This window comes from Colias philodice, chromosome 18, assembly GCF_061535455.1.
Source record: "Colias philodice isolate Cphi_HAF_F1 chromosome 18, ilColPhil1 Martin Lab GWU primary, whole genome shotgun sequence".
NCBI classification, from domain to species: Eukaryota; Metazoa; Arthropoda; class Insecta; order Lepidoptera; family Pieridae; genus Colias; species Colias philodice.
The window spans coordinates 2,631,913-2,655,371 of record NC_143103.1 but is presented as its reverse complement, the minus strand read 5'-3'; the positions used below and the strand labels follow the sequence as shown (position 1 = coordinate 2,655,371).

At 32.7% G+C, this 23,459-nt stretch overlaps 5 protein-coding genes across 6 annotated transcripts in view; 2 read left to right on the top strand and 3 right to left on the bottom strand.

The window, feature by feature from the left end:
* Positions 1-10,918, top strand: part of LOC149480290 (serine/threonine-protein phosphatase 2A 56 kDa regulatory subunit gamma isoform-like) — a 64,165-nt gene extending 53,247 nt beyond the window's left edge. For both annotated transcript variants that reach the window (XM_089706636.1, XM_089706637.1), the window contains 7 exons: positions 1,852-1,982; positions 3,327-3,444; positions 4,407-4,519; positions 5,218-5,380; positions 5,868-6,097; positions 6,965-7,094; positions 7,650-10,918. In XM_089706636.1, the coding sequence (XP_089562762.1) occupies positions 1,852-1,982; positions 3,327-3,444; positions 4,407-4,519; positions 5,218-5,380; positions 5,868-6,097; positions 6,965-7,094; positions 7,650-7,802 (1,038 nt within the window). In that variant the 3' untranslated portion in view covers positions 7,803-10,918. The remainder of the gene's footprint in view (positions 1-1,851; positions 1,983-3,326; positions 3,445-4,406; positions 4,520-5,217; positions 5,381-5,867; positions 6,098-6,964; positions 7,095-7,649) is intronic.
* spas (spastin) overlaps positions 1-23,459 on the bottom strand; it is an 89,384-nt gene that overhangs the window by 10,073 nt on the left and 55,852 nt on the right. The gene's annotated exons all lie outside the window — the stretch shown is intronic.
* On the bottom strand, positions 13,426-17,720 carry LOC149480289 (uncharacterized). The gene is made up of 9 exons (XM_089706335.1): positions 17,528-17,720; positions 17,248-17,442; positions 16,839-16,973; positions 16,137-16,376; positions 15,732-15,815; positions 15,142-15,295; positions 14,526-14,698; positions 14,098-14,193; positions 13,426-13,680 (listed from the first exon to the last, which is right to left on the bottom strand). The coding sequence occupies exons 1-9, from the start codon at positions 17,591-17,593 to the stop codon at positions 13,537-13,539; spliced, it is 1,287 nt and encodes a 428-aa protein (XP_089562461.1). The 5' UTR covers positions 17,594-17,720; the 3' UTR covers positions 13,426-13,536.
* PolI (DNA polymerase iota) lies at positions 18,369-20,535 on the top strand. Its single transcript, XM_089706838.1, has 2 exons — positions 18,369-18,516; positions 18,614-20,535. Exons 1-2 carry the CDS (start codon positions 18,506-18,508, stop codon positions 20,424-20,426), a joined length of 1,824 nt encoding a protein of 607 aa, XP_089562964.1. The 5' UTR covers positions 18,369-18,505; the 3' UTR covers positions 20,427-20,535.
* Cog2 (conserved oligomeric Golgi complex subunit 2) lies at positions 20,577-23,346 on the bottom strand. The gene is made up of 6 exons (XM_089706837.1): positions 23,141-23,346; positions 22,828-23,055; positions 21,890-22,736; positions 21,504-21,709; positions 20,947-21,395; positions 20,577-20,866 (listed from the first exon to the last, which is right to left on the bottom strand). The coding sequence occupies exons 1-6, from the start codon at positions 23,216-23,218 to the stop codon at positions 20,593-20,595; spliced, it is 2,082 nt and encodes a 693-aa protein (XP_089562963.1). The 5' UTR covers positions 23,219-23,346; the 3' UTR covers positions 20,577-20,592.

Here is a 23,459-nt window from a genome sequence, read left to right as displayed (position 1 = left end):
GTTTATAAATTACCTTGCCGTGGCTAGCTACTAGTTATTATTCTGTGCCGTGGCTAGGAGAATTTTAGAAGTAATTAATTTAATTTTGTAAATTTTTGTAATGGAATCTGTTGCGTGGTAAATGATCTTTTGGGACAACATATGGGGCTTTTTATCTTATACTACTTGGACTAAGTTACATATAACATCAGCGTCAACCAGCGTTACATTAATAATATCATAAAACACACTTGAAGGCTGAAGCTTCAGTTGAGTCTTCAAGAACATTTTCAAATACTTATTTGAATGTTTTTTACTACAAGCATTCAATTATTGTTATTTATAAATTGTAATTTAATTTAGGTATTTTTTGTTCAAATAATGTAATGAGCTATAATTAATGTAACTGGTGTAATACCTACCGTTTTAATTATCCATACTAATATTATAAATGCGAAAGTAACTCTGTCTGTCTGTCTGTTACTCAATCCCGCCTAAACTACTGAACCAATTTGCATGAAATTTGGTATGGAGATATTTTGATACCCGAGAAAGGACATAGGCTACCTTTTATTGCGAAATATGTACCACGGGCGAAGCCGGGGCGGACCACTAGTAAATTATAAATAAATGAGATTCCTTTTAAGTTGCAAGCTTGAACACAAACATGGCTTTCGAAGTTAATCCAAGATTACACGGGTGTTCAGTAAATTAAGGATATACTTAATAATATATTAACTATGTAGGTATGTGTCGAAACCTTCTTCCTTCTTCTGAATGAAGCCTTTTAATGTCTGTTTGTTATTTAATTACAAGGGCGCCTTGGATCTTTTAGATATCTAGAGACTTATTTTGTGCGTAATAAATATACGACTATGTGTCAAGACGTTTATATTGTACTGTTATTAATTATTATACTGCCCAAAAAAAATATTGCCTCTATTTTTCATATATTTATGTGTTTCTTGGAAATCTTTACATACTCTCCTTATATCTTAGCAAGTTCAAATTTATTAGTATCGTAAGAATATGTATATCTAACATGTTGGAGACACGCGCCAAACGATTCTGTCTTTCAATGAATAAATACATATGATTATACGTCTTGCTATTTCTTATCCATATATAGTCGTTTATACAGAGTGGTGTAACATCTCATGGGAAGAAATGGACCCAACATATACTATTATACCACGCATATTCTAGCGCGTTCCACTAATTTATCACACACATAAAGAACTGTAGGTAAAGAACCATTATAGTAAGTGCATGGAATATTCTCGAGTTAATTAGTCTTCACTCGAAACACACCTTAATGCGTCACAAACCTAGAGGGACTTGGTATCTTATCGATATCCCAGTTTACTTTAAACCGTTAAAATAAGAAAGTTATGATGTACAGTTATTATTCTTAATGGGTACGACACAAAGTCGAATGTATGAGACATTTTACGCTTCTAGTAGGGTTACAAATCAAATTGTCTATATATCTGATCTTTTCAGTAGGTATTTGGAAATTCTACCATTTACTCTCCCTGCCTTTTGCTTGACTTCACGCTAGATTCAATTCTTCGATCAATCGCTCATATGTGAATTGTTTAAAAGACCAAAATTTCTAGCGATAGGACCCATTAAGGTCGAAACAAATTAAACTCATATGCACTGTTTCACAGATTCCGAACAGCAGTGTACCATTTAAAATTAAAGTTAGGTATTAAACCTTAAAAAAATAAAACAGACAAATCGTTTATATTATATTTATTGATGGATATAAAAGCATTTGTTGAAACTCCATATGTACCTATATTAGGCTATAACATCGCCACTATGTTAAAACACTGATAATTCAATACCAAATCTCTTTGTCAACAGTTGTTGGAGCTATTCGACACGGAAGACCCGCGCGAGCGCGATTTCCTCAAAACAACACTGCATAGGATATATGGAAAATTTCTAGTTCTACGCGCGTACATAAGGAAACAAATTAACAACGTATTCTATAGGTGAGTTGATGTTTATGTATCGGCTGTAAGCTGGGAATAATGTGCCGTTGTATGCTGTTTTGTTGTCTTTGTTTACGTCTATTTTAAGGTTAATTTCGTTTGGTACGTAATATTTTTAGTCAATGGTAGTAAAGATTTGTTGTCACATTGATTAAACTTATATTTATAAAAATTATAACTTCTGCCCTAGACGGTAGACCACAAAATCAGGCAGAGGCTTTAAAGACATTGCATGCATTATTAAAAAAAAAAATCTAAAAAGATGATTTCATAACACAATATCACCTTCATAAAATCCCACCTTCTCGGACTGTATCTTCCCAAAATATATTGAATCAATAATTATAAAAATGGTAATATTAAAAATATAAACCTTCAGCCCACAAGTCATATACCATAATGACAATCTACAACAGTTGTCATTACAGTATTCCGTGACTCGGTGAAGGTAATGACACGTTCGATGGAAGTCTAGATTTCGATCTAGCTGTAAAAACTAGCTGCAGGTTTTTACTGTATGTTTGTCACGTAAATTATTGATGTGGGTAGTGTAGGTTGCTCAGGGAATTTTGTTTTATTGGTTGAAAAATGCAGGTACTATATTTTTTGACGTTTGCAAAGGTATAATTATCCAGAATCCAGATTGTTATAAACTCTGAAGTCTTATCAATATAGTTTACGTGTGATATTACAACACTCGACAATTCCACAGACTTCCAAATAACTATAGTTCACTTTATCATATTTGGTCTATTTTGTTGTTGGTTCTAGAATGAAAGGCAATTAGAAGAATTTTTAATATATAAATGGTATTACATTAATTATTTAGAGAAGTGATTACATTTGGTTGATTGGATAGCGACTGCTACTGAATACCATATTATGATTCGCAGATGGGTTTCGAATCCTAATATGGACAGACGATTTTGCAGACACAAAGTAAACATAATATTGGTAGGCACAATATATTAAAAATATAAATGGTTTTATATTTTTATGAAAGTTTTCCATTACTGTAAAAACATTAACAACAAACTTTACCAAATACAATATTGCTTGCACTATTTATCAAAAAGAAAAACCTTGTGAATGCACTTTCTGAATATTTAACATCTTATCAAAGTCTGTCCTTTAAACAAAACCAACCGATGACTTTTCCAAATTCCAATACACTTCTTATCAATAATTAACCTATAGTTTGAAAATAAAATTGTCCTTTATAAATATAAGAAGACGCGGGTTCGAATCCCGCCTCGTGAAGGAATTTTTCTATTTGCAAAAATTTATACTTATTTATAAAGCATTTGAATTTGAACACTAAATATCAAAATAATCCTTTTGCAGGTTTATATACGAAACAGAACATCACAATGGTATAGCCGAACTACTAGAGATCCTAGGTTCTATCATCAATGGTTTCGCGTTGCCGCTCAAGGAGGAACACAAACAATTCTTACTAAGGGTAATTATATTAATCCTTAGTAATATTATAAATGTGGAAAGTGTGATTGTTTGTTTGTCTTTCTATCACGTCGTAACGGAGCAATTTTATGATATGATTTTTGTGTCTGGAGATGGTTAGGAGGCTAGCATGTGAGTTTTTCCTTGGAAAAAATCGGGCGAAGCCGCGGGCGGAAAGCTTTTGTGCTGTATAAGTGAGAAATAAACGGTTGAATAGATTTTGATGAAGTACTGATTGCATAATCAATAATAATAATTGAATTGCTATCGGCTTCGTTGTTATATTTGAAATGTTTATTATAGTATAAATTATGATGTAAGGAAATATTAATTAGGATCCGGAGGTTTATTAATATGTATGTACATATATTCAGTGTCGTAATAAATGTTCGCTATAAAATATATAATAATAATTAATAGTGAACAGGAAACGAACGTAAAGCTATAATGAGCGAATTTATTAATAAGTATCAGAGACAACATACATAAACGGTTGTCTGGAAGAAATGGCTTATAGCCATAAGGCCGCCCACTGTATGCCGATTGTATCTTTTATTTTGTGTCGTCTTAATCTTGTATTTCCTATACAGTGAAGAATAAATAAATACTTAAATAAAAATAAACTGAACTACTCACACATACATGTCTGAAAAGTAAAATTAATATAATAAAGATATACGACTCTACAAGCTAATATTTGACGATTATAGAGAAGAAGAGGATCACATACTCAAGCTGTCTCTCTTTGTACTCCTATGTAGTTACATAACAAAAATGTTGGAAGTTCGACTCTTCAATCATTATATACTTTATCTGCATTTTGATCACTATCGAATTATGCGGATTTACAAACCCTTTGGGGTAACTTTGTTTTGATAACAAAAAATTATGTAAATTATAACCGTAATTATATAAAGTTACTACGCCAAAATAAGCAATCATTTATATAAAACAACCCCCCAGGTATTACTCCCGTTGCACAAAGCCAAGTCGCTGTCGGTGTACCACCCGCAGCTCACGTACTGCGTCGTGCAGTTCCTCGAGAAGGACCCCTCGCTCACACAGCCCGTTGTCAGGTTAGTCCATTGAGTTACCATGTACTACGTACTAGAGAGGACATCGCTACTACACTGTTTGTAACACGAGTTAGAGTCAATCGTCTCAAACCAATATTTATTTGTTACATTTATTGGTTTAAGGGCCGATTGATAAGTTTATTCATATTTTTTTAATAAGATAAACAATATTTTTTTTTTACATTGATTGATTTTAATTTATAAGTAATAAGAGGCAGAATATCTACAAAGTGTATGACTCACTCCCCCCCCCTCGCCGCCGCGCTTGTCGCACAGATTTTGTTCGTTGTGTCCTCTCTATAATAATACCTCAAGTCAATGGGTTAGTCGGAAACAAAGATAAAAGATAGGTACGCAATGCAAGGAGTGACAAAACAGTTGGTTTATTTGAGACAAAAGAACACACTAAACTTGTTGTTGTGTATGCAATATTCATACTTTTATTCAAAATTTTATATATTATAACTCATTTGTCTAATTTAGATCACACATAAGATTGTGCAATATGTAAGAGGTGCTTCGCGAGTGTAACTTGTTTCTTATTTTTCAAATATTAAACAATCACTTCAAGAAAGATTACGATCTTACATACAAACTTCAAGAAACCAAGCATCGATCTAAAGTGCAAAGTTCTACATTATAGTAAACTTTACTATACTTATAACAGACAACACAATAATTTAACATAAAAATTGCAGAGCGTTACTAAAGTACTGGCCAAAGACGCATTCCCCAAAGGAAGTGATGTTCCTCAACGAGATGGAGGAGATTCTGGACGTGATAGAACCGGCTGAGTTCCAGAAGGTCATGGACCCACTGTTCCGGCAGCTGGCCAAGTGTGTGTCGAGCCCGCACTTTCAGGTTAGTGTGAAAATGTTTGAGTTTATATTATTTGGATGGTTTAAAAGTATTTATGTATTGTACCTTTTTTAATGTCCAAAATTAGCGTTTGATTGTGATAAGGTTAGATTACTATAAAATTATTAGAACGTGTTGTTTGTATCAGGTATTAAATGAAATCTGAAAGTCCGAGTAACATAAATTTGAATTTAAATTGCTCAAAAAAGATCTCCATGGCCATTCAAAAATAGTTATGCATTAACTATTATGTCTAATCCACACGTCTGCCGAACAACGTGACAAACAACGAACACATAGGGACAGCACTATACGAAGAAAAGAGATGTACTTATTTCCTTCTCGCTTCTCTGTATAGCGCCGTCCCTATGTGTTCGTTGTTTATCACGTTGTTCGGCAGACGTGTGGATTGGACTTTATGTTTGACCTAACTTTTTTGTAATATAAACTGTTAAAACAAATTTAATTAACTTATTATTTCGGCTCCCAGGTGGCGGAACGAGCGCTATATTACTGGAACAACGAGTACATAATGTCGCTAATATCGAACAACGCGACGCACATATTACCAATAATGTTCCCGTCTCTATACCGCAACACCAAGAGCCATTGGAACAAGACGATACACGGCCTCGTGTACAACGCGCTTAAGTTGTTCATGGAGATGAACCAGAAGCTGTTCGACGAGTGCACGCAGCAGTACAAGCAGGAGAAACAGAAGTGAGTTGGGAATGTGTATTGTAAGTTGGTTTGGTCATGTGTGATTTGATGTGTTTTGAGTTGGTCATGTGTGATTTACTAGAAGCTGTTCGACGAGTGCACGCAGCAGTACAAGCAAAGGAAGCAGAAGTGAGTTGGGTATATGTGTTGTGAGTTGGTCATATGTGTTGTGAGTTTGTTTGATGTGTGAATGAGTTGTTCATGTGTGATTTACTAGAAGCTGTCCGACGAGTCGCAGCAGTACAAGCAGAAGAAGCAGAATTGAGTTGGGAATGTGTGTTCTGAGTTGGTTTGATGTGTGCAAGACTTGGACATGTGTAGTTTGATGTGTTTTGAGTTGGTCATGTGTGATTTACTAGAAGCTGTTCGATGAGTGCACGCAGCAGTACAAGCAGGAGAAACAGAAGTGAGTTGGGAATATGTTGTGAGATAGTCATGTGTGTTGTGAGTTTGTTTGATGTGTGAGTTGGTCATTTGGATTTACTAGAAGCTGTTCGACGAGTGCACGCAGCAGTACAAGCAGGAGAAACAGAAGTGAGTTGGGAATATGTGTTGTGAGTTTGTTTGATGTGTGAGTTGGTCATTTGGATTTACTAAAAGCTGTTCGACGAGTGCACGCAGCAGTACAAGCAGGAGAAACAGAAGTTAGTTGGGAATGTGTGTTGTGAGTTGGGAATATGTGTTGTGAGTTGGGAATATGTGTTGTGAGTTGGGAATATGTGTTGTGAGTTGGTTTGATGCGTGAAAGAGAGTGATATATGATTTGATGTGTTTCTGATTTGGTTATGTGTGATATTTGATCACGCCGTGTGCCACTTGACATTTTGAAAAACACCGTGTTTCATACCTATAAAATATTAATCACAGAGAGAGGGAACGTCTCCAACAAAGAGAGGAATTATGGCAGCGGCTCGAAGCAGTAGCGGCCGCCAACCCGGCGAGCCAACTCGTCGATAGTGATGAACCTGACGCTGACCTGGAGACCTTGGCGCAAGAGGTGAGAATTCTATAAAAAAATAATTTCTTTCTGTACCGTCTTTTTCTTATAATGATAACTTATCATTTAATTTTTTGTTTTCAAATTGAAACACTATTTTAAAACTATGATAACCCATTCCTATAACAAATAATATTTTTGTTAAGTTTTAGAAATAAATTAGCTAGAAATTTTAATTACAATCTGAAGTAGATCGAGACGTTTTTAATGACTACCTACTATGAATGCTTAGAACCGATTTAAAACGATAGATGTTTTAAAAATAACATAGCACCGCCAAATTCATACCAATCTTAATATATATAAATCTCGTGTCACAATGTTTGTCCTCAATGGACTCCTAAACCACTATTTATTAATAAAATTCCAATTCGCACGATTATAATAAAATTCGCACACCATGTGCAGTTCGATCCAACTTGAGAGATAGGATAGTTTAAACATGTAGGTACCACGGGTGAAGCCGGGGCGGACCGCTAGTACATTAATATTTTTTTATTTAATGTTGAAATGCAAATTTATCAATTCCAAATTCTCAATTCTCAATCCGTACAGGCCCGAAAGAACCAGAACCACAGCAACGCGTCGAAACCCCTGCTCCGCAAGAAGTCCGACCTGCCGGCAGACGCGTCCACGGTCAAAGCGCTGGTTGAACACAAGCGTGCTGACCCTTACCTTAGCACGCCGCCTGATGCAGACCGCTGCTAGCGGAGCGTGGGGCGGGTGACGTGTGGCACGTGTGGAACGAGTGACGTGTGGCACGTGTGCAACGAGTGACGTGTGGCACGTGTGGAACGAGTGACGTGTGGCACGTGTGGAACTAGTGACGCGTGGAATATGGGACCCGTGTGGGACGCGTGACGTGTGACACGGGAAAAAGTGGCATGTAGATCGTGGGACATGTGGAACAAGTGACACGTGGAACGCGTGTAACGAATGGAACGAGTGAAACGCGTGGACGAATTGTATATGTTAAACGTAATATTATGATATATGAAACCAGTCAAAAAGTGAAATTGGTAATAATGTGGTTGAACTGTATTGAAATGTATATGGGCTGAAATTGAAAAAAGTGTTTTTGATACATATTAGGTTATTGTTCGTTATATCGTTTAAATAACCAGAAAATCATTCAAATTTTCTGTTATATGTTATAGTGATAAGTGGGTGTTTATAGAGCATGGGCAGTGCCAGGGAACAATAAAATCATTGGGTCAAAGTCATAAGTTCAGTATTTGACTGTATTGTTATTTTATAGGAACGTGTGGTGAAAAGAAAATAAAGAAATCAAGCCTAGTGATGTTTCAAATAAATGTTTATTGCACTTTGTGCTTATTCCATTGCCGTCAAATTGTAGTGTAACTCACCTACATGACTAGTATATAACCAATGTTGTCTAAAACTTGGATACAATACGAAAACAAACACACCCAGATTCTTTCTATAATATCTCAAAATAATCGATTGTTGCTAAAATTGTATACAATAAACAAGCTTTATCTACAAATATTATGCGTTAATTTATTATATTTATTTTAGATGTTATAGAAGCATACACAATAGATAATAATAAATGTTGTCAATGTAAACACAATTTATTTATTGTAACAGATGTTAGATTGTATGGGATTTTGGAATGAATGAAATGAACACATCTAGCATCTAAATAGGTTATAGATTTTATTTGGGAATACAATGCAATTATAATTTACACAGGCAGTACATTAATTTATGTAGCTTCTGAATTTATTAAAGTCAATATAAATGTAACCACATCTATTAATATGTATAATTTAGAAGTATTTTTACCAAATTGTCTTATAACTTTTTATTATTCCTTAACATTATGTCAACTATCAAGCTACTTATTCATATTTTAAACTAATATGAATTTGTACAGCATTATTCAGATTTAAAATCGAGAAAGTATTTTTTATCAACAAGAAAAATTTAAAATTATTGCAACAAAAACTACATTAAGACTGTTAATAAAAAACAAAAGAAAATTGGTCGCTGGCGACTGAATTTATATTAATATGTGTAATTAATTATTATTGACTTAATGCAATTTTTTCAAAATTGACATTCCAACATGCTGGTAACATAATATTCATAGTGCCAATATTACACCAGTCTTCAGATTTCATAAAATTGATATGAATTAATATTCAATGAATTATTTTTACTTATTCCTTAAATCAGGCACAATTTATTTTTGAACAGTTAGCATTGCAAGTATTTTTATTTTTTGTAAATTTAACCGAAAACATGTTTTATCATTTTGCAGAAGAAAGAAATCAATTTTAAAATAGGGTAATATTGCATAGCACCAAACCATATCCACATTTATTCTGTATTAAAATAGTAATATAAAAATCATACAAATATTTTTAAGTATCAGTAAATTAACCGTTGAACATATAAGTATCATATTTAACAAAATCAATAAATTTTATATCAATACACCTCATCTAAAATAGCATAAAATTATCAAGTAGATAGTCACCGATCAATAGATATTACAAATAAATATGTTTACTATTGCTATAGGTAAAAGATTAATGCCTACTGATGTTCTACTGTGTTCACATTATATTCTGGAACCTTAAAAAAGTAAAGTTAGTTTACTTACTTTACTTTTTTAAGGTTCCAGAATACATACAGAAAAGTTAGAAAACATTTTTATTACAAAATAATACTGGCAAATATACAATCGTAATATGTATAGTGTTTGATGAAGGTATATACTATTCCTTTGATGATACTAATATTTTTTTTTTACTCTAGGAACCTGTGGTTTAATCATACCCCTAGCATATTATCAAATCAGTTTCATTCTTTGTTTGGCAAAATTTATGTGGATATCAGTGAGCATTAGTCTTACTTTCAAAATAATTAGTGTTATTAAACAATTTTCTATCTTATCTAAAATATCTGTGCTATTTGTTAAGTGTGAAAACTCGAGTCTGATTTTGTGTAAAATACCTATTTTAATGTATTTATTTTCTAATTATACACTTGGACTAAGGCATGACTGTTTAGAATCAACTGTTGCTGTATTTATTTTAGCTTTGGAATATTTATAAGTTTTATATCACAAGGGCTTTATAATAGTTAGCGATATGAAATTGTCCAATGCAAGTACTATGTAGTTATAAGTTAATTTGTTGTAACATTGTGAATGTAAAATCGAAACATGTTTCAGTCTTATGCTTTTGTTTATTCATTTTTAATACGTATTTTAATTTTTCATTATTATTGGGTCATCTCGATATCATCAAAATATAGAACTAAAACACAAATTAGTTTGGCGATGCACAATAGATAGTTTGCAATGTTACAAGTAAAATAACGTCGGTAACACGTAATGACAGGCCCTTATGATGGTGGTTGAAGTCACTACTGTAAAATATATCATGGCACCCGATCAACGGCCCAACAACTACCTTATTGTTATTCGTATTTTACGTATAAATTAAGATTACCGCGCGACTGTACCTGGCCATTAGCGTAATTAAATTAAGGAGTAAATTATAAATATGCAGTTATATTCCGCGGAAGCTTCTGGAAAGCGGTTGAGTGCAATTTTGTATGGATATTTTTAAGGAGCGCCGGTACAGTCGCGCGGTAAAACGTTAACAGATCTCTGAGTGCGAGTGTGAATGGACTGACTCCGATAGAAGATAATTTGCAACGCTGTTCAACAAATTGTAATAAATTTTTGTATAAATATTTATAACGATAATGTAACTGTTGAAAACTAAAGTATTATAACAAATGACATATTGTAAGGTGCTTATCGTTATAATACAGAGTTGTGCATATGTTTTGTAGTTTTATTTCTCCCTTCGCCAAATATTACCTAATCCCGTCAGATCTTTTGTTGATCTTTTGCTATCGAGCATTGCGCCTGATAGTCTAGACTATCACCAGCGCTCATAGGAAGTGGGGCTTCATATGTATGAAGGCGAAGTGTGCCCGATTCCTACATTATAATTAATAAATATAGTTTGAAACGCACCACCCTTGAGGACTTTTGATATTATCAACTGGACATGTCAAGAAGAATAACTGTAGCGATTTTCAAAACTACATGAATTTCAGCTGATTTTATTAATTTTCTCATACTATAACATTTCAGAACATCAGCAGATGTGCTACACTATTCTTGGTACAAAAATATTTGGACTTATACATTTACACAATTTAATTATATTCTAGCTAGGCTATACTTTTAATAAAACTTGTTTTTGAGCCAGAGGGCCCAAAATGGGAATATGTGATCTGGGGACTTTGGCATTTTATTTCTACTGATGAACCAACATTCAGCTGTTTGAATTTTTGTTAATTACCTACTTGAGTTTTACCAGAGACACTTAACTTTTTCAAGACACGGGTAATACATGAAAATAAAACACAATTTTTATGTAATCTCTTTATTTCATATTTATAAATACAGTGTAGAACAGAACACAGATTTACTTACATATTATATTGTACATGTAAATATTTCTGTTGCGTTACGAATTGCAATTCTTTTATACAAATTTTATTATATCTATGTACATTTTTTACATTTGAATTCAATTGAAGAAGCTGATCAAATACGTTAAATTGATTCTAACATTAGGTGAGGTGGTGTGAGATAAAAAGTAAAAAAATAACTGCATTTCATACAGATCATGATATAACTAATACATCCACACTTTAATATTTCTCAAAAAAATATATGTTCCAAACAAAGATTGATGGCAAATTTCTTACAATGGTAATGAAATACTAGTTACATGTTAATACGAAGAGTCTTAAAAAAAAATCATCAGAAAGTTTAAATAAATTTGCGATGGTTTGAAGGGAAAATTTATTTGTTTGGTGAGTGTGTTTCTATTTTCTGCAATATCCTAAAATTATACAAAGTAATTCTAAAATAACGCTTACATTCGTCAGTAGATGTTAAACTCGTAAATATACGCATATATTTTATAGAATTGCTTCTAAAATAATAAATATATATTTAAGCTTATATTAAATGAAAGTTGACTAAATTAACATTTTATTTAAATATAAATACATCCATCACAATGAATAGGGTGATAAATGAAAATAATCACTAGCCGAAAAGCACTAAAATATTTAGGCCTGAAGAGATAAGTAGCACAGGAATGATTAAGTTAAAAGTTTTCTATACATATAATGCTGTGTCTACATACAAAGATCCGTATTCTTATAAAATAACGCTTTACTTTTTTAAAACGCACCTATATTTTCTAATTTCGTGTAGACACAGCATTATTTACATACAGGTAAAACAAGATAACATAAAGGCCCTTACAAAGTTACATCGTATCTTAGCACAGAGATCTAAAAAATTTTTTAATTTTGAGAGCACTCAAAGCTCCGTATCTCCTACCGCCACTCTTTAAACAGATCTAAGTTAAATCATTGCTTTTACAGACATACCCAAGTTTAATGAAAAAGGGACGGGTTTTGTTTTCGTATCTTTTTAAACGCACCAATGACGTCAATATATGGTTTTTGGATGATTGATATTCCGCCCGTATCTTTCCAAAATGTATTCACACTATCGTTCATACCAGCTTTCCTTACTAATTTTCTAGGCAGAAAAAGAGCACTGTCTTGTCACTTGCAAAAATATAGGTAAATGGATTAATACAATAATACAAGGTTGGCAATTATATTTGCATGGGATTACTTTTTTTTATCAAAATAACGTACTCTAACTTGTATAATATTCATTAAATATACTATGTTCAATTTTTATTGCATATTTCTTTCCTTATAAATTTTTATATTGTGTACTTTTATATTATAAGGCTAATCTTATAGCATAAAGGTATAAGAATGTAAGTAAAAAAGGTACCAAAAGCTGTTTTTGATGACAACTTAAAGAGCTCAGCTACTCTTTTATTGAATTTTTATAACATTATAACTTCATTCCCATAAGGCTGCGTGTATGTAAGTTACCGTTTTTCAAAAAAATGTTTTTAGAACATCCTAAACAATTGTTATGTATGTATATCCGTGTGGGAAGAGTAAATTCAGGGTGCTACTTCGTCCCAGTGCAGTGACGAAACACCTCCACGGCGCACATGTGTAACACTTTATAAGCCTGTATCGGTGTATGTGTACATCATGTATACAGGGTGCTATTTCTTCCCGCTGACGTGTAACACTTTATATACTGCCTGTTTAGGATGTACACTACACAGGATGCTATTTCTACCCAATGACGAGCGCACATGTGTAACACAGAATAGTGTATATACTTCGCTTGTGTATGGAGTACACGTTTACAGCATGTATATTCGCATGTATAGCATGTATACAGGGTGCTACTTCTTTCCGATAACACTGCGTATGTACACTGTATACACTGCCTGTACAAGTATAGACTACGCGTGTACATCATGTACACAGGGTGCTACTTCTTCCTAGCGAGGTGATGTTTGAGCTGCAGCAGCTGGTCGTGCTGCTCCGCGAGCCGGTCGTTGAGCGCGGCCACGTGCTCCGTCAGCACGCTCATCTGCTGCTCGTAGTTGTGCGACGTCGAGTGGAGTTCCTCCTCCTGTACAAAACATAATGTAAATAATAAATATATATACAGGTGTCTCGCGTGTGAGGTACTTTTTAATTTTTATGCTCAATGTAACATATAGATATGCATACGCTGTTTACATAAAAACAACGTGAAGTTGTTTTGAGCAAATTTTTTTGCAGACGACAAATACCGCATCGCTAATATGGGCATTTTCTGCATAAAAAAAATTAACGTAGCACCGCAAGCGGGTGACAAATATCGGCGCGTTGTGAGTAGGGGTCCACAGATAGTATAAAAGTCAGGATGTCATATTATTATGTAGTATTTTTAACCATAATCGTTGTATGAAAAATTGTATTTACTTCTAATCTTTATACACTAAATCTATTCATCTTAATTAAATTGTGATTTAATAATTCAATATTAACAATTTCAAATACTAACCAGCCTCGCTATAGTATCGTGTTTGTCTTGTATCGTGTTTGCGTCCGTTTCTTTTTCCTGTTGTAATTCTTCGAATCGCAGCCTTAACATTTCACACTAAAAAATAAAAAATATTTTTTTTTTGGATTCCTAGTTTTGTAAAATTAAAAAAAAATTAATCTTATAAATATAAACTAATAGAGAAAATGCTACCGTGAGGTCTATCATCATAATATGTACCTTGTATTTACAATACAAATATAATATATACTGTATATTGTAATGTTAAATAGTGTGGTACAATAAATGGTTAAATAAATAAATAAATAAAATAATATTTTTTTTCCTATTGTTTAAAAATGTTCAAAGTTCAAACATTAAATTAAGCTTTAACTAGGTAATTCAGCATAAGTAAATACACCTTGCACTAAAAAAGATCGTCAACACACCTCTTTAACATAATGTTCAGCATTGCTGATAAGTTCGTCCCTCTCAGCGCTGAGCTTGCTGATCTTGCTGCGGAAGTAGGACAGCATCCTCTCCTCTCGCTCTTGCACCTCCCCATTGAGGAGGAACGGCACTTGCAGACTTCCTAACAATCCTGTTATCCTACCCTCGCCATCTGTTGTAAAAATATTAAATTCATATTTTAAATAGGTGCCAAGATAAGATGTTGTTCTGCCCTATTGCTACTTTTTCATAAGTTATTAAAAAAAAAATATTCGAATTGGTCAAGCCGTTCTCGAGTTTTACGCTTCGCAACTTATTCAGCAATTAATTTTTATTATTTATTAACCCCTTTAAATGCTAAATAACATAATCAGATCCATTGTAAGATGCTGAAATAACATCAAGCAAATAGCTAATTTTAATAATGTTAGAAAGAATTAGAAATACATAGTACAAAGGAATTGAATTTTATGGTTATTGCCTGATTAGTAACAGTTTAAACTTGTAACAGCGCAAATTATATTACAGAATACTTTTAATATTATAATCAAACTCAACTCAAAACTTATAATTCAAGAATGGTCAACTCAAAAAAAAAATACAAACAACACATACCTATAGAAGTTTCACTAAACATATTAAAGTCCCCAGAGTCGTGCGTATCTCCCCTTCTCCTTTGCGACGCGGACACGTGTTTGCTAATCTCTAACTTGAGGCTTTCGTTCTCTAGCTGCAGCATTCCATATTCCATACGGAGCTTTTGGTTCTCCTACAAAATAATGTTTTAACTTATAAAAAAAAAAGACGTGTGGCACTCGGGGACTGCTGAAAATAATCTTGGTCATACAGATATTCTTAGATGTAAATAATAAGTGCTGTTTGATAAATATCAATATCATAGTAATATATAATACTAATTCAGCTACGCTTGTGCTTGATCACCATCATCATTAAATTTTAAAATTAAAATTGGACAAACATGCAGAACATATTGTATCACTACATAGTATAAAACAAAGTCGCTTTCTCTGTAGATAAAGTGATTCAAGAGGAAGGTTTTAGTATATAATTTATTAAGTTTTAGACAAAGCAGGCGAAGCCGCGGCCGGTAAGCTAATTTATAATAAAAAATGTATGTACAAAAATGAAAATACAATTCAATATTAACTGCATTACTGTAATAATTCAACAGCATTAATATTTACCTGTTCAGAGTTATGTAACTTATTGCTCAGCTGTTCATTTATATGCAAGTCGTCTACTGAACTAAGGGCATCTTCACTGCCAATCTAAAATAAATACATATTTTATAATTTCGATCATTACTAACGGCGTAATATGAATGCTTATAAAACCATCAACTTTTATATTCAACTACTTTTTAAACCATATTTGAATTTTACCTACACAAAAACATTAATATTTTCTAAATTTTTGTGCTGATTTATGTAATTTTAAATAAATTGAAATATAATCTAATCAAACTACTGTTCAACATAGTCCTTAGCTGGTTTTTACTGCAACTTTAATTCAAACAACAAAATCATAATAAAAAAATCTTAGACAGTAAAAAATAATCCAATAAGAATACAAAATCATAATTGTATTACCAAACTTCCGCCTTCCGACAAAAAGTCACCATTACAACTAGCTTGACTACTGGCCTGCACCTTTGGCGTTCCACCTAACCGTTCCTTTCTAGCTTCTTCCAAAGCAAACTGTAATTCTTGATTCTTATTCTTTAATTTAGCGATTTCACACTTATATCTACTTTCACACTCTGTCATGTGACGGTTGCAGTCTTCGATTGATGCTTGCAGTTGGGACACTTCAAATGTTTTGTCGGAGAGCTGAAATTTTAAAATAAGTTATGATTTAGAGGTAATCAATCTATGTGAGGCTTGGTGTAAAATATAAATGTGAAAATTAAATAAATAATTTATAGTTTATTCCTGCAAAATATTATCAGTCACATGGATACAGTTTTTCTTTACCAAGTGGTACTTTTCTATTAAATATTCTATAATGTACTTCAAAACTTGAGATTGCATAGTAAAATTTCAAATTTAAATTCAATTGCATGATACAAATAATGCTATCAATGACATATTGATTCCTCTAGGTTCAAATTACAATAACATTGTTTGCTCTCTGAAAATATATCTATTACATAGGTACCTACAAATCAATGTAATTTTAACTTAAAAATAAATGTACAACTCCCACATTTGTTCCAATATTTAAACCAAACAAACTTCCTTTATCTTTCAAAAGTTAAGAGTCTGTTTTTCAAAGACCAATAAGACGAATACCTGAGAAGCATACTGGGCATTTTCAATAATTTTCTTTTGCAGCTCCTCTTGAAGTAACCCTGCGTCCAACGGTGCAGGATTGCTATTTGAAGGGGCTTTATCATCTTTGCTCTTTGATTTTTTAGTTAGTTTTGTCTATAACATTGAAAAAATGAAACATTATAGCAATTTATTCAATAGTATTACTTTAAATTATAGATAAACTGAATAAAGAAGAAGGCTTGATAATCATTTGTAAAGAAGATCAATTATTGAAATAGAAGTAAAATGCTTCCACATATGCATGATACATAATATGATTGATATCACTGTACATATTATCAACACATATTTGTACATAGTATCCATAATGTTCTAATATATAAGTACATGTAAATAAATAAAATGTAAATATTGTAAATACAAATACCTGTGTTTGTTCAATTTCATCTTGCAAAACAGATACGCGTCGCGTCAATTGCTGATTTCTAAAAGTTAAAGAATCTATCTCTAATTCTCCTTTACGCAATGATTTTTCTTTTTCTTTTAGTAACTCCCGCAATTCATTCGATTTAGCTTGCTCATCTAATACACCTTTTTTCAATACCTTTACATGAACCCTGAGCTGTAAGCGGAAATAATAGATTTATTATAACCGACAATACTGCATTGCATCTTTATCAATGATTATATAGGTTTACAACTTTTACCTTTGAATATTCAGCTGCTAATTTTTGATATTTGGCTTGAATATCACCTGAAGGCAATCCCTCCATTGCTATACTTTACGTGTTCATCACTACACAGTAATAAATCCCATTAAATAATTCTAGAGGGATTTACAATAAACTCGAACATTGAGCAGTGACGAACACCCACTTTGAACTTTCAAAAGTGACATTGACATTAAACTTTGACAAAAATATATCAATGTTTTCTTGAAGATTTAATGGCCTGGCTACGAGACCTTTAAGCCAAGTCTTATTTTTTATCACAAATGTTCAAGATATTAATTTTCCTTCCTTTGTCCTTATTTAGATCGTTTCAACAATGTTTTTTATGTATTTGTATAACGCACTATAACATATATAACAAATATTGCTTCATTCTACAATCGGACTGCAATGCAACTGCAACTGCAATCGGGCTTTGTAAGCACAGATTTAGGCACAGATCAAGGACATAGTACATAATATGGCAAATTCCTCTTTATCAAGTACATAATATATACATTTCATCATCGCGTAATCATTCAGCGATTTCTATTCTTAATACAACAGTTTCTCTAAATAAGTTAGTACATATTAAAAGAAATTTATAAATTGCCGGCCATAAAATTTTTGGCCAGCAAATTATTTAAACCTACTGGTTTTCTGCAGCATTTAAATAAATAAATTTTACCAATGAAACTTAAGAATGAAACAATTAAAGAATACTGAATAGTCTAAAATAGTGTTTTATATTCACACTCATCGAGCATATTTCAATAATTTAATAATCTGTGATCCAATTATAGTCTGCCGTTACTTTTCTTTATAATGCAGGCAACATTGTCTCTGTTGATGTGTCGTGATTGTCTGATTAAAAATATCAATATTTTGGATTTTATGAAAGAAAAGCTATAAATTTTAACTTATTTTACATACTTATATACTAATACATTCAGCCAATCATTTCATAATAGGGTCATGGACGTCAGGTAAGGTTCTGACTTATAAAATAGTATTGTATCGCAACAGGTAAAAAGTTAGTCAGAACAAAGTAAATTATGACGAAACTGTGTGAATTATCCGCAGGGACATGGATTCGAGCAGCTCTACATTTACCGATATAACAAGCGACCACGGTAAAAGCATAATACACATCGACATAGACTGTTTTTATGCTCAAGTAGAAATGTTACGGAAACCAGAATTACGCTCAGAACCACTTGGAATTCAACAGAAAAATATCGTCGTAACAAGTAATTATGAGGCAAGAAAATACGGAATTAAAAAGTGTATGCTTGTTACAGATGCACTCAAAGTATGCCCTAATTTAAAGTTATTAAATGGAGAAGACTTACACGATTACAGAGCTGCCTCAAATAAAATATTTTTACTTTTACAAAATTGGAAATCTCCAGTAGAGAAGTTAGGTATGGATGAAAATTTTATTGATGTCACAAATTTGATTCAAGAAAAATTAAAAAGTACAAATATTGGTAATCTTACAATCACTGGTCATTTATACAGTGAACCCTCTATGGATTGCCCCTGCGGCTGTCACACAAGACTGAAAATAGCATCACAAATAGCTAATGAAATGCGTCAAAAGATACTGGATGATTTAGGTTTCACAACATGTGCTGGTGTAGCACATAACAAACTACTTTCAAAACTAATATGTCCCTTACACAAACCAAATGATCAAACTACTATTTATCCAGAACATGGTGTAAGTTTTATGTCAACTCTAGAGAGTGTACGCTCTATTCCAAGTATAGGATCGAAAACAACAGAAACATTAATATCACACAACATTGTATCTGTCAGTGATTTACAACAAGTGTCCCTAGATGTTTTAAAAAAACACTTTAGCAGTGATATGGCTGTTAGACTGAAAAATTTAAGTTTAGGTGAGGATAATACTCCAGTCAAACAAACGGGCAGACCACAAAGTATAGGTTTAGAAGATAGTTTTAAGACAGTTAGTGTAAAGAGTGAAGTTGAGGAAAAGTTTACTGCACTTTTACAAAGGTTGCTCATTCTGGTTAGGGAAGATGGTCGCATTCCTGTCTCATTAAGAGTGACTCTAAGAAAGAAAGATGTAAAAAGACTCAGTAGTCACAGAGAGTCGAGGCAATGCCAGATCTCACCATCTATTTTCACAATTAACAGTGGTACGGTGTCAGTCACAGAAGCAGGGCAGGAGAAACTTATGACCATAATAATGAGATTATTTAATAAACTTATTGATTTATCTAAACCATTCCATTTGACATTAGTAGGGTTGGCTTTTACAAAGTTCCAAGAACGGATGACTGGAAGAAGTTCTATTGTAAATTACCTCATGAATGATTTATCTGTCCAGTCAGTTCTCAACATACAGAGTGACTGTGATACATCAGCATCCTCCATGGATTACTCTGCAGTGTCTCCCAGCAGCAGCACAACAACTGATCTCTCTGATGCTGAAGTAGAACCATCACCAAAAAAGCCTAAAAAGGTAACATGGATTGCCAAAAGACGATGTTTATCCAGAGAAGATGTTGCATCACCTAGTAAGTTGAAAGTGGGGGAACTGAGGTTGAATTCAAAGGAGCTTGAAAAGGTCTCAGAGCTAAGACTGAATTCCAGAGACAGGTCTTTAACTCCAAGAGCGAGTCCTGCAAAAGATGTGTCTGATAATTCAGATGCAATGAGAGACATTGCCGAAGGTGGCAATTGTGATGAATGTCCAAGTTATGTCGATAAAGAAGTATTTAATGCACTGCCAGAAGAAATGCAACAAGAATTAAAATCAATGTGGAAAAATCCCTCCAATTCAGATATGCCAAGAGCTATCACTCGCAACATGAACAAAACCAAACCAAACTCAATTATGAAATACTTTGTTCCACAAAAATAGTATTAATAATTTGCCTTGTTATTTTAAGTGATAAGTGAATGGTATCTATTTTTTCAAATCATACAATTTTTATTAATCTGATCAAATACATGTTTATGTTAAATACAAATGTTTTATTTTTTCTTATTGCCAATTAATAAAAGTCCAGAGTATATAACTGGGCATATCATTTATTATCTATATTTTTTACAGCTTCATTTACCATAGATTTTAAATCTGTTAGCTTGTGCACTTTATTTACATTAATATGAAGTGATTCTGCTAATTTAGTATAATGTACAACATCAACATTTAATTGTAATCTGATTTTGTCTCCGTCTGTCACACCAGTTGTCTCGTTATTCTGTTGTGAAGTGACTTCTCGAATTTGTTTCAGTCTTCTCAATGATTCTTCAGTTTTTTGCACTGATGTTAAAACATCTTCTACATATTTACAATAACTGAAAGCAATATTAAATTTATTGCAACTGCATGAGAAACTAATAAATGATGCACATAATAAGAATGAAAAAGTACTTACGACAATGTCATTGTATTGAACAAAGATTCAAATATGTTACTCAAAAAGGCATTATCAAGCTTTTTCTCGGAATCTCCTTTGAAGTCATTTACAGTTTTTACAATGGTATCAATATAGTTGCATGGTCTCGTAGGTATACTACGGTTAGTCTTTCTATACAATCTTGGTATATCACTAACTTGTTTCAAGTGTACATTGCAGAAGTCAAATAATTCATTGACTATACTTTCTTTGATGATTTCTTTGATGTGATGAAGTAATTCTTCTGTAGGCTTTATACTTTGGCCCAATAATTCTTTACTTCTCAAATTAGACATTTTGGACTCTACTAATTGCAAGAGATCTGGCAACTTTTGAAGCAGCATTATTGTGTCATTGTATAGGTTTATACAATCAACAATTAAGTTTTTGTTAATACTTGTGGAGTCCAGTTTAGGTGTAGTTGGTTTCTAGTAAAAATAAAAAAAAATAATAGCAAAATATATGAGTATGTATTTTAGTAATCACAAAAATTAATGTAGTTAAAGTAATAATGAATATGGTGACAAATTTCTTACTTGCAGACAACACATTTTTGTCCAAGAGGCATATCTGGATAAAATCTGGAGAGATAACTTCCAAAATTTGTGTGACAACGCCTCAATGTGTATCCCATCAGACCAACAATCCTGTAATGCCTTCCAACACTTGTAAGTCTCTACTAACACAAATTCATCATGATTCTCCTTTGTTGGACTTGCTTTCAATGATGACTCAAAACCACCTAAAAATTAATTTAACACAAAAAGTAAAATTTAATAGCTTTCAAATTAATTGCCCATAGTTGTGATATTTCAACCAAATATTCAAGCATTCATTTTTTATTTAAAAGAAAGTTCATTGAAGCAGAAACAATTCCTACTTTCACCACAATATATTAATTATTCATGACAATCTTCCATACCTGCAATTTCTTGAAACCTTATTTGGAAATAAACTGGGAGATTCCAACGTCTCTGAAAGCTCTTATATTCCGGTGTAGCATGCAGTAATTTTATATTATCTTTGCTTGCACAATACTCCTCTAGTTTTTTAATAAATAACATACTTTCTGTGTATCTTTTGTAAAATAATTGTGGATTTCCAGGAGCAAAAATTGATGCTAAATTGACTTCCAATCGATTTTCAACTTCACACCAAAAACAGTTAACTAAAAACCTATATTTCTGCACTTGAAATGTTAGCTTGGAATGTTCTGTAACTTTTAAGAGTAAATTCAGTTTTGAATCAAGGAGGGATAGAATTTTAGTATAGATCCCCTGTAAGCCTTCCTTGCTTCTTTGTAGAGCTGGTTCATTCACAATCTCTTGTAATAATGGTGCAATGGCTTGCTTCCTGAGTAACATCTCTGTTTCTGTGATTCTATCTAATGAAGTTAATGTCATTAAAGTCTTGAGAAGATTATCTTCATTTCTATCATTCCAGAATTGGAAAAGAAGATCATTCAATATTTGAATTAATTTTCCTCCTACTTCATTATACTGTTTCTTTATTTGTGGTTTAACTATAGAATCACATTTAGCTATAGAGAACTTTAACTGATTGTATTCCATAGCTGCCCTGTCAGCTAGTATTATTTGCTCTTGTCGACTTTTGTCGGTGATGTCTTGTAGAATACTTTCAAGGGAACTAATACAGTTGAGTGTTTGACTGTAGTATTTCAATAATTGTTTCTTTTTTAATAGAGCATGCCTCTGATTTAACCATAATGAGAGCTCTTTCATAGCATCTTCAATAGTTTTTTTTACATCCTAAAAATAAATCAAGTTAAATTAGGTATTTTTATATATAAATGGAACTCAATTTAAATGAAAATAAATACATTAAAGGGGTATTACTTACTTCTAGTTCTTGATTTAATTCCCCTAATGGAACCTGTATTTTTACAATTGTTTTATCAAATCCGATCAGAGTAGCACATAGATTGACGAAATGAGCGTAGTCCTTGTTAATGAGTTCTATCATAGCCACCCTAAGGACTTTTAAGTATACGCCCAGATCATCTCGCATAGTCTCCAAGGAGGCCGCATTTTCATGTTCAGCCAAAAAGTTGTCCACCGAAAAGTTTGTCTACGAAATGAATGATAATATTTTAATAAAATAAGACATGTTAATGATCTAATTGCCTACCGTACGGCTGAAAAACTAGCGATACCTTAACGAAATCATTTCGATCGAAACACAACCCCCGCGGAGCTGGCGGTAATGTGAACTCCTTTATATCACTGTCCATGTTGAATGTTCTTAATTTTACGTATATCGTAATTAAGGCACCATAATTTAAGGGGATCGGAATAAAATGTTTATCTTTACAAATTGTCCCTGTATAATCATTTTGACAATTTAATCACTGACGTAAGCTTGACACATCATCCGTCAAATATTCGTTCGGATATTGCAGGTGTACGTGGTTGTTTTTAGTGGAAATTATTTGTGCTTATATATTTTAAGCTGTAATTTAAACTCACAGTAAA